At 25.8% G+C, this 12,077-nt stretch overlaps 1 protein-coding gene across 2 annotated transcripts; it reads left to right on the forward strand.

Annotated features, from left to right (window-relative positions):
* The first annotated feature begins 1,964 nt into the window (after positions 1–1,964).
* Positions 1,965–10,079, forward strand: LOC113858904 (aquaporin PIP2-4-like). 2 transcript variants are annotated; one of them, XM_027491699.1, is made up of 5 exons: positions 1,965–1,983; positions 6,455–6,739; positions 7,331–7,626; positions 9,364–9,504; positions 9,645–9,922. In XM_027491699.1, the coding sequence occupies exons 1-5, from the start codon at positions 1,965–1,967 to the stop codon at positions 9,762–9,764; spliced, it is 861 nt and encodes a 286-aa protein (XP_027347500.1). In that variant the 3' UTR covers positions 9,765–9,922. The 2 variants fall into 2 exon arrangements, with proteins under 2 accessions (XP_027347500.1, XP_027347499.1); XM_027491698.1 differs by lacking the exon at positions 1,965–1,983 and having other exon boundaries at positions 6,331–6,739; positions 9,645–10,079.
* Positions 10,080–12,077: the final 1,998 nt, after the last annotated feature.

Genomic DNA, 12,077 nt, shown 5'->3' on the forward strand with positions numbered 1-12,077 from the left:
CTGAAGTGTGATAGTCATGATCATGAAAAAGGTATCCAAAATATACTACTACAGGTGTTCTAACTATCCCCTATATATATATAAACTGAGAATATGGTGAATCCTATTATTAACAGGGTAATCAAAAGGAACATTACATTCCATTGTCATTTTTAAAGTAAAATGTCTCCTAATTCCCTAATTCACTATTACAATTTACAACAAATTTACAATAGCAAACATACTGTCATTCTCTAAATACGTAGTGATAAGTTTGTAATTAGGCCCTCTTTTACAGCCCATATATTCATATTTGACATTTATTTTATTTGAGTTTTACACTAATTTATATATTAATTATATAGTTTGGTATAAAAAGGTTGCAAGTGGATTTTGGGTGCACTCTGGACCCAAATTGATGGAAGATTAGAGTTTCGCAGCAGTCAGCACGGCCAGACTCATTCAATAAGCACGGGGGTGCTTCGAGCCCATGCACGATCGTGCTTAAGAACTTGCACGGCCGTGCTCATCTGCGGGAAGCCCAATTATGAAGAGTTTTTAGGGTTTTCAAATCCTAAAAAAGGGAAGATCTCAGGCATCGTAAAGGGACCATTTTTATATCTTGACTTTGGCTCTAGAATACATCTCATCTCGTCTCTCTTGCACAACGTCCTTGGCATATGCTTGGCGAGACTTGGAGCTTCAAGCGATCATACTTGAAGACCAACACATCTCATACTCTAGTTTGCTATTTCTTTTGATTATGACTTTGTTTATGATTGTTTTAGTTCTTTTCTTTAGCATGAGTAACTAAGTCCATAGCTAGGGCTATGGAAACTATTACTCGTGAATTTATGAAATTTTGATATTTGAATTTAAATTTAATTTCTGTTTTGTGATTAGATTTTATCCTATTGCACTTCTTTCTTAATCCTAATTAATTATATCGTTAGGCGATTGTACCTCGATTAATTAATAGATCTACGGGAAAATGATGAAGTGATTAGAGATTTTATTTTGTACTATAATATTTAGATTTATAGTTTAAAACAAAATTTAGTTGGATTCTATCTCTTTAAAATTTAATATTAGATTCCAACTCAATCTTGACAATCCTTGCTTGAGTTTAAATTACATAAGGATTGAAAACTAGCAAGCCTACCTTTAGGGTGAAACTCAATGCCATTAAAGCCCCGCTCACTATATACTCTCCTAAATTTTTTTCCTAAATTGTATCACCTCACATTCATCAATGTACCAAACTATGATTTCTCTTTCAGCTCTTGTATAATGATGCATGAGCTTACCATAATGGATCTTTTATTAATCGTTTATACTTAATAGGGTACAAGACTTCACTAAGTCATCCTAACCTTTGGTTCTAACATCTCATTTAATGAGTCTAACAACTTAGATCAACTTAATCTCTTAGGCATCACAAGTCTTAAGTCTTATGGTCATAAAAGCAAACACACATAAGAAAGGAGAAGGAGTGAGAAAGAGAATTAATAAAATCTTTTAGACAAATATTATGATTAAATAAGTCTTCTTTTCTCCTTCCTTTTCCTCCAAAGGCTAATTTTGAAACAAACTTTAAGTTAGTAATTAGTTATAAACTCTAGAGTAGAGGTGTTCATGGATTAGATTTTCAAAAAATCAATCTAGATCTATTTAAAATCCAATTATATGGATTGAATTATAAACCAATCCATTTTAATTTTTCTAAAACCAGTTTAGATTTGGTTTTAAAATTTGGATTTGGTTTAAAACTGGTTTTAAACCATTTTTACATATACTAAAAATATACTATAACTATTTTTTAATTATTATTAAATTATTATTTTAAAAATATTTAAATTTTATAATAAATAATATAACATTATATATATATATATATATATATATATATATTTGTTAAGCATCAACATTTATTAAAGATAAAATATGAATACAAGAAGTATTTTAATCCATTACACTAACAATAAATGTCAAAAGAATATTTAAGTATATTTTAATTTATTAATAATATTTTTTATTTTTATATTTTATTAAAGTAATAAATATTTAGATATATTCTACTTTTTATCATCTATCCATCACACAAATTAATATATGAGTTAAATTTTAAATTATTTTATTTTATTTTTTTAATCTGTTCAAAAATAGTTTTGAAATTTAAACTTAGTTTAAAATCAGTTTTAAATTTAGTTTTTGTTGACATTAGTTTTAAATTTAGTTTTATGTTGAATTAGTTTTAAATCTAATTTTAAATTTAATTTTTAACACAAAATTAATTTTCAATATATTTGTAAATTATATTTTTAAAGTAAAACTAATTTATTGGATAAAAATGTTGCATTAAATTAGTGTATTTCAAAAATATTTTAACAATATTTATTAATATATTATATTTTATAGAAGTATATAAAATATTTATTATTTTTTAACTTATTTTTAATAAACGGAGTATATAGTAAAAATTTAAATTAAAACCTATAAAAATAAAATTAATGATATAAATAATAATAAAATTTTTATGTTATAATATTTTAAAAATTAAAAAATAAACATAAATATAAAAATAACAGTAATAATTAATTTAAAGATATTTGTTATATTTTAATATCTTTAATTATTTTAAATATTTAATTTTAATTATAAGAATTAAGATTAATAAAAAAAAATTAGTAGTAAAATGTAATTACAATAAAGTTTTGTACACTAATATAATATCAAAATTTAATAAATAAAAATATAAGGTAGCTTTATACATATGAATTTGAATAACTAAAAAAATTTAATTTTAAAAAATAGATTTAGACACTAAACTGATTACACAAATATATTTAATAAAAAAATCAGTTTAAAATTTGACATTGGATTTATAAAATTAGAGTTTTTGAACACCCCTAATCTATGGTCTAATTTCTTTTATAAATTTTAGCATTGGTGTCTATTTGATCATTTTTTTTAAATTAAAAATTTTAGGTAAATGTTCTAAGAGTCATAAGTTATCTAAAATTATTTTATAACGATTTTTCATTAAATTAAAACTAAAATTTGTAGGAAAAAAATAAATAGATTAATTAATTGATAAATGAGATGGTAAGTTTTAAAGAACAATGATGTTTTACAAAAGAAATTATAGATGATAATTTTTTTTTAACATTTCAATGACTCCGATTTACAGAACATGACACTCCAATTATAAGCAAACTAGTTAGGATCAACACGCTTTTTAACGGGTAAAAGTCCTATAGCAATTTTTGAAAATATAGATCAGCATTTGAGTTTAATTGTTTTAGAATTACATTCATATGCGCGTGTTGCATTTAATTCATTATATTTGGTTTTCTTCAGTATAACGATAGTGCACCCATTTTATAATGTTAAGATAATCCACTTAGTGTTCTTTGTTGTATCATGTCATGTACTCTCTCAGCCAGCCAACAAGACCATGCGTGATTTTTATTTTTATTTTCTCTTTAAATAATGATATTGTCATTTCTCAACCTCTAACTAATTTTTTATAATAATTTTTTTGTTTTGAAACATAAACTTTTTATTAATTTGTCTCCACTTTATTTTTTAAAGAAAAAGTTTGCTTAGTCGGTACTCCTCAAATGCCAATCATTGTCATCTATTTCTTTTTTTATTATCGTTAGAATAGAATGAAGAAAAATTATGAAAATGAGCTTTGTGAATGCAAGGGTTTGTGTTTTGATATGTCTTTTCAATTTTTTATTTTATTAAATACATATTAAATAAAAAATGTTAAAGATTATTACTTTAAAAACATGAAAATAATACCATTTTTATTTTATTATTAAAAGAAATTGTAAATATATATTAAAAAAAAGAAAATTTAGAATTTGTTATTCCCCAATCATAAAACCAACAGGATTGAGCCTGCAACAATGGATCTCACATTCTCCAATGTTGAACGGCGAAACCGCCAAGCCATTTAGAGCCACAACTTTTTCACCGCCTGCTTGTTTTAATTGTGTGGTTGGCACCGCACTCTCCATCATTGTTTACTTTCAATTTTTTCTACAATAAATATAGATTTTTTATCACATAGCTCCTGCAAAATAAAACAAACATTTATTAATTTTATAATTTTGTTGCAAAATAATTTTATTAATTTTTATCGTTAAAAAAATAAATTCTACCCTACGAATAAGTGTATGATGTGTATTTATGTAATTTATTATTATGTAAATTTTTATGATAATTACTACATATGAGAGAAAGTAATTTTTACTGTATTTTATAAATTAAAAAATATTTGTATATTTTTTTACATGTGAAATCATTATTATTATTATTAATTTTATTAATAAATAATAGGATTAACCTTTAAAATATATAAAAAAAAATCACAATAGTTAGTATCAAACGCTTTCATAAATTCTTGCACATTATAGGAACGTAGTCTTGATTTGACTGAGTAGTTCGTTCAATCTAACAACAAATAAAATATTTAGCTTCGTAAGACTCAGTTCATAAATAACTGAAAATATAGTTAATTGTTTCTAACAAGTTAAAACATAATTAAATCAACCTGTTGTATCAACTGAATCAATCAACATTATTATTATTTTTTAATGTTTTATCATATCATATATTTTTTATATTTAATTTTATTATATAAAACTTTTAATGTAGAATTTCAACAATTTTACTTCCCCGTATAATTATTATATAATTAAATAAAAATTAATATCAAATATTATGTTTAATACAAATAAAAATTAAATAATAACAATATAAGTCATATCAAATTATAAATATATATTTATATCGCTTTAATTATTTGTATCAATTATTGTAAAAAATAAATAGTATAAAAGTTAATATTAATTCTTTTTAAACTATAAGTATCTTTTATTTTTATAATTAAATAATTTACATAAAAAATAAATTATTCTTATTATTTTATTAAAATAACATGTAAATATTTTTACTTCATGGCTATTTTTTCTATTATTTTATTTTTATGTGTTTTATTTTTTTATATATTATTAGTACTTATTAATTTTATATTCTATAAATAAGCATAATCTTTTAATTTGATTTATTGTGAAACTTTTTTTTTTCTTACCAAATTTTAAGATAATCTTAGATAAAATAGTATTAAAACGTCATTTTATCAAATTTAATACGTAATAATATTTAACTTTATATTTAATTTAATATATAAGTGACTCTTTAGCCTTTCTTCCTTCAGAGAAAGTCTTCTCCAATATTCTTAAGATCTACTTTAGTGAGAAATTTCGTTAGACTCAAATAAAAGCCACGTTAGAAACCTTTTAAACGGTTCTTATGAAACTTTTTAAACCATGTCATTTTGTTTTCTTAAAATAACCTCTCCTTTTTTTCACTCCTGTAAATAAATAAATAAATAAAACGGTAACTTCCAATAGAGCATTAACAATTCTCTTTATTGTGATCGCATAGAAATTCAAAATTGAAACGATGACTTTTTCAGCGTATGTACGCCAAGTAACTTTTACAACAGGGTAATGTTTACACAGTAATTTTTATAATAATAATTTTTTATTAATATTTTTTCATCAAATCACTTACTCTGTCACTCTTTTATTTTCTCTCTTTTATATTTTTTTAAAATTATTTAGGAATTACAATCTATATTTTAAATCAATATATATATATATATATATTATATGACTTAAAAATATTTTATGTTTAAATATATATAAAGATAAAATTTATTTTTATATAATTAATTAATTAATAATAAATAAATAAAATAAGTAATAATTAATTTTAATATCTTATTAATATGATAAAATATATTCTTTTAAATTATTTAATACAAATTAACTAGTTGTAGAATTAATTTATGAAATAATTTTAATTTTATTTTCAGCTAGCTTTGAAGCTCACCGCTTTCAGCTGGATTTACCAAAGTTAGCCCACGTTGTTGGGGGGAAAGATCTAAAATTTTATTGTAGCTTGTTTTAGTAGGAACCAAAACATAAAAGGAAAACAGACTTAAAGAAAAAGGACCAAGTGAAAAAAATAATGGCCAACTTGCTAAAATTTGAAGGTGAAGGAGAAAACTAATTCCCGTAAAAGGAAGGGAAATGGGCAAAAACTTACTGGTATAAGATTCTAGAGAGAAAAAATGACATAAGAAACAAACGAGAAGCAAATGCAAAAAATAGAAGGCAGTGGGAGGGAGGTGATGGTGTAGTAAAAGTCAGGTCAAGGTCGGTGAAAGCGAAACTTAAACCAATAAGTTTATTGCTATTGCCTTTGTTTTTCAGTGTCAAAATGCAGTAATCAAATGCTCTAACCACACTCCATCACTCCCATATATACCCCTTCTTCTCCTCTCTCTCTCTCTCACACACATCTAAACCTTCTTTGATTTTCCGTGATCCTTTCTTTCACAGGATTGATCATTAAAGGGTGGTGATTGCAATGGCTAAACACGATGTTGAGACAGCTGAGAGAGGTTCCTACTCTGCAAAGGACTACCATGACCCTCCTCCAGCACCCTTGATTGATGCTGAGGAACTCACTCAGTGGTCCTTCTACAGGGCTTTGATAGCTGAATTCATTGCCACACTGCTCTTTCTTTACATCACAGTGCTCACTGTGATTGGGTATAAGAGTCAGAGTGATGTCAAAGCTGGGGGTGATGTTTGTGGTGGGGTTGGCATTCTTGGCATTGCTTGGGCCTTTGGTGGCATGATCTTCATCCTTGTGTACTGCACCGCTGGAATTTCAGGTGGGTTCTCATTTTTCATCTTTCTAACATCTTATGCATCATTTCATTGATTCTGCATGTTTGGATAAACTTACTGAGGAAATAACTGCTTATTTTTTTGTGGCTTTGTGAGTGAGCATTTGAAAAATAAGTGATTATCATCCAAACATGCATGACTATTTTCTGTTACCGTTTCTTAGCATCTGAACAGGAAAAAATTGCTCTGTTTGAATTCCAATTGCTTGGTTTCGTTTTAACTTTTGTGTGTTTATCAATAGGACCAAACTTAGCTGCAGTTTCTTAATTGCTTTTGCTGCTATTTTTTAATTAAAATTAGTAATTTGCAACAACATTAAATACTGAAATTTTATTAAAGTGAAAACTTAATTTTAATTAAAAATAGTACTAAAAGAACTACATTTAAATTTTGTTCTTTATCAAATGATATTCTTCAATTTAAATGGTCACTCTTGTTTAATTTCGTTTCCTCTTGTTGTGGTTGGCCTTGTTTTTCTTGGTTGAAAGCAAATAAATACCAATACCCATGATTTGGTAGCAAATTTTATTTCTTACTGTAAAACTTTTTGACATTTATTTTTTAATCCAACGCAGGGGGTCACATAAACCCAGCAGTGACATTTGGACTCTTCTTGGCTCGCAAGGTGTCTTTGATTAGAGCAATCATGTACATGGTGGCTCAGTGCTTGGGGGCAATTTGTGGAGTTGGGTTGGTTAAGGCCTTCCAAAAGGCTTACTACAACAGGTATGGTGGTGGAGCCAATGAGCTCAGTGATGGGTACAGCACAGGTGTTGGATTGGGTGCTGAGATCATTGGAACCTTTGTTTTGGTATACACTGTATTCTCTGCAACTGACCCCAAGAGGAATGCTAGAGATTCTCATGTGCCGGTAAGAATTTAGTTAAATATTGAATTATAGTCATGTTTGTGCTTCTTTAGCCCCATTTCTTAGGGGGAAAAAAATGAATATTAGGTCTTTCAGGTGTTGCTTGAATAAGTTATGCTGAAAATGAGCAAATGGTATAGTATATGCCAAGTTACCTATTATATAGGTCTTTCAGGTTTTAAATTGGAAATCATTTTCCTCGAAATTATTCTAGATTGGTTATTGGTAAAGAAAAAATATAGTTATTCTATTGCAGCCATAAACAGATAAAGTTGAGTGGAAGTGACTTTGCTAATTTCAGATATCTCAACTGTCAAGCATCTAGCTTTGCTTTTTAAATGAAATTAGGTAGAGTTGCATTAAAGTAATCAATACGCTTTAATAATTTTTCTTTGTTTTCATGGACAATTAGTTGTAGTTCTTGAAATGGTAATGACATGATATCATTCTAGAAATTCATAACAATTGGATATTCCTTATTCAGTGACCTTCACAATTGAAAGAGTTTTGGTTCATTACCACAAGTTGTACAACCTGCCACTCAATTATTTCCCGTTTGAAATCGATAGGTTTAAAGCTTATGCTATCATGCAATTTCAGTTTTCATAAAATGTTGTGGTACAGTCAACATATATGCTTAGATAATAGTGATAACGGCATTATTTTTTATAATAAATTTATAATAATCTGAACTAGTTCATCCTTCATAAACAGTTAAAAATAGCCAGTTAATTTTCTTTTAATATTGGAATCTGAATCTTCTTTTCACTACTTTATCTTGAGACTTCATCTGCAATAAAATATAACATAGATCGGGTAGCATTCAATGGAGACGAATTTTTCCACTTTTCTTGCTTGGCTTTCCTTGCTTTCTACTACTACTTTAATTGTTTTGTCCTCAAATCAAGAAAGTGGGTAACCTTTTTCTGTGGGCATATATCATGTCTTAATGGGCAGTGAAACTATCTTTTTCTTTCACCAAAATTACCAAATACATTATGGTTTTTATTGAAGTGAAATGTTACCATGCACTTGAGGAAAATGATTCCATTACCAGATATGATTTTGTGGTGGTATTTGATTTTCATAGCCTTATCATACGAACCTTATCTAATTTCTACCCTCTTTCAAGAAAAGTAGATTCTACTAGAGTTTTCATCTGCATCTTTTTGCCTTGCAAATAAAAAATGCCTCTAATAGTGAGAAACTTTGTGTTTAAGGTCTAAAATGTTCATAAAAATGTCAAGCATTAATGCTTAACGTCATTTTCCCCAAGCTGGCAAATCTATTGAGTGTTTCCAGCAACATCCTCATTTGTCATTATCAGCTTTGGTTACTTCAAGCACTTTCTCAGATTCTCCTAATTAATAAAATAGTTTTATTAAAATCAGCTGTTAGAACTAAATTTAAACATTTAAATATAACTTGTTATTAAAAATCATAACATTTATTATAATTTCTTATTCCTAAGATGATAAATACTTTTTTTAATATAAAATTATTGCTTTCAATTGTTTATTCCGAATTTAAAGGCTGAAGTTAATATTTTTTTGAATAAGAAAAGAAAAAGAAATCATGGGCCTCACATGGAAGCATGCCCCATTTGTCTCAAGTGTGTATTGTTTTCCAATTCCGAATCATGGGCCTCACATGGATTCATGTTTGGCACAACTTCTTGTGAAATTTTTGTTTTAATTTAAACACATGAGCGCTTATAGTGGTTTTGTTCTGTGTTTGAAGGTTTTGGCTCCACTTCCAATTGGATTTGCTGTATTTATGGTTCACTTGGCAACCATCCCAGTCACTGGCACTGGCATTAATCCTGCTAGGAGTCTTGGAGCTGCTGTTATCTACAACCAAGATAAAGCCTGGGATGACCAAGTGAGTGACTGTTTTCTAAATTCAACAACTTGCTACTTTTATACCATTATTATCAAATTCATAATTACTAGAATTGGTTATGTCTAGTAACAAAGGATTAAAAGAATGGCAACTTTTGTTTGTTGCTTGTGTCTTTTCAGTGGATCTTTTGGGTAGGACCATTTGTTGGGGCTGCCATTGCAGCCTTCTACCACCAATTCATCTTGAGAGCAGGTGCAGCTAAGGCTTTGGGATCATTCAGGAGCAACCCCACTGTTTGAGTTCTTTTCCTCTTCATGGCGTTAATGGAAAGAAGATAATCAGCCAAAAAAATGACTAAATATTGCAAGTATAATAATGGGAAATGCTTGTATTGCAAGGTTTCTTTGATCCTCTGTATTACCTCTTCAAGTATATGAAAGTGGGGGAATGGGTTGTGGGAGATAGTGGACTCTAGTCTCAAGTTTCTTTCAAGATTAGTAAATACGCTTAGTATTTTCAAGCACTTTCCTTTCTTTTCTTTCCGTCTGTCATCTTCCTGCTCCATATATTCATGGACAAATATTAAATAATTTTTAAAATAATTTAAATTTAATTTTATAATGTATCAAAATAATAAACATTAAATAATTTTAAAATAATATTTTTATGATATAATATAAATAAATAAATAAATATCAATATATATTAATAACTATAAATTTTAAAATTAAGATTTTAAAAGTAAACTTTAAATTCAAAAAATAAAAAATGAAGTTGTTATACGGTAACCTTGTATAAATATTTAAAATATATTATAAAAATTACAAAATAAAACCGTATAAAATAATTGACGTATGATATGATATCTATTTCAAAGATCAAAATCACATAAAACAACACCAACAGATCAAGCGAAAAAAATAATTTTTAAAAGAATTATAAATATAAAATATCATAATAAATTATAAAGATAAAAAAAGTAAAACTTAAATTTTTTGTATTATCATAAAATAAATAATAATAACTAATAATGATTAGACAAATATATAAAGTGTAATTAATATACATAATATCTCATTAAAAATATGTAAACGTTAAAAAGTACATGCATTATATATATATAATACTATAATAGATAAAAAATAATAAAATACATATTAATGTAAAAAAAATTATTATAATTAACTAAAAATTAATCGTAAGAGATAATATTTAAGAATAATGTGAATATAGAAAAAAATAAAACTAAATATATATAATTAATTCTCCCCTTTTTTTTTCTCCTCTCTTTAAAATATTATTTAAACAAATTTTAAATGTCTAAATTACCATTTTTTTAAGAAACTCATTTATCTAGTAGACAAAAATATATGCAATTAAAATAATAGTTCTATAGATCATAGATGTAATTTATTTTTTCTTATTATTATTTTTTGAGAGTGTCTATTTTTATATGTTATTTTTACTCTTTATTTAATATTTATTTATTTAAATATTATTATTAATTTAATTAATATTTAAAAAAGAATACTTTTGAAAAAAAACTATTTTAAAAGGGGTAATAATAAATTTATGTTTATTTTTTAACAATAATTTGTGATAATATTAAATATAAATTTTTTATTAAAATATATTTTTAATTTTAATTAGCATCTAAAATGTTCTAAAGAATATAAAGCTATAGCATAACAATAAAGAAATATTATGCACTAGTAAAAGGAAAGAATTAGGGTTTCTAATTTAAAATTCTATCTATTTAAAAATTTATTTTATTTAATATAATATTATATTACAATTTTTATTTAAAATTATTTAATATATTACTATAAATTTTATGAGTTTTAAATAAGTCATTCTAATAAGCCTAAGTCTGGTCTATTTCCATCTCTAGTTAATGGTATATTTAAAAATATTCCTTCTGAGGTAAATTTTGGTAGTCAAAAGCAGTCTTGCTATTTAATTATGGTCTTCAACACTGTTATCATCCAAATCATCAACACAGGTCATTATTATCAATCTCATTAATAGCCTAGTGTGCACTCTCGTTGTCCAGAATGGTAATGGATAAGGTATTATAGTATTCTTCATACTCACGTTTTAAAAAAATATTTGTATCTAGCCACACACTCGTGTGAGTAGTAACTTTAATCCACATACCTATATTCTCTAGGTATTTGTATATTCATACCCGTACATATTATTCATGTTTGTCCAAGAAAAAAAATACTTATAAAAATAATTTGTTTATATAACTTCACGTAAATAGTATAATAATACAAAAAATCTACAAGATGTCTAAAACAACTAACTTATAAACTTGAAAATGTACTGTAACCCTCAAAGATCTAAAGAAAGAAAGAACATTAATTAATTATTTATTATAAAGTCAAAATAATAAATATAGTTAATCTATTTTACCTTTTTATCAAAATCAGATTCTCCAAATAAACGCTTATTTTTTAGGTTTACATATTGCTTTGATCCAGCAATACCAATAGAAGCTAAAACATACAAGTACATAACAAGAATTAAGTTTTATATCAACTATATAATAATTAAAATTTATTAGCTTAGTTAAATTATATAAAATAATAAATAAATTTTTCCATTAA

Source organism: Abrus precatorius, unplaced genomic scaffold (assembly GCF_003935025.1).
Source record: "Abrus precatorius isolate BTA unplaced genomic scaffold, Abrus_2018 Scaffold2, whole genome shotgun sequence".
In the NCBI taxonomy this organism is placed as follows: Eukaryota; Viridiplantae; Streptophyta; class Magnoliopsida; order Fabales; family Fabaceae; genus Abrus; species Abrus precatorius.

Excerpts from the sequence above, each read along its gene's own strand:
- LOC113858904 (XM_027491698.1), top strand. The coding sequence starts at position 6,430 with ATGGCTAAACACGATGTTGAGACAGCTGAGAGAGGTTCCTACTCTGCA. Across the intron at positions 6,740-7,330 it reads CTGCACCGCTGGAATTTCAG|GGGGTCACATAAACCCAGCA; the intron begins GTGGGTTCTCAT and ends AATCCAACGCAG. Across the intron at positions 7,627-9,363 it reads CTAGAGATTCTCATGTGCCG|GTTTTGGCTCCACTTCCAAT; the intron begins GTAAGAATTTAG and ends CTGTGTTTGAAG.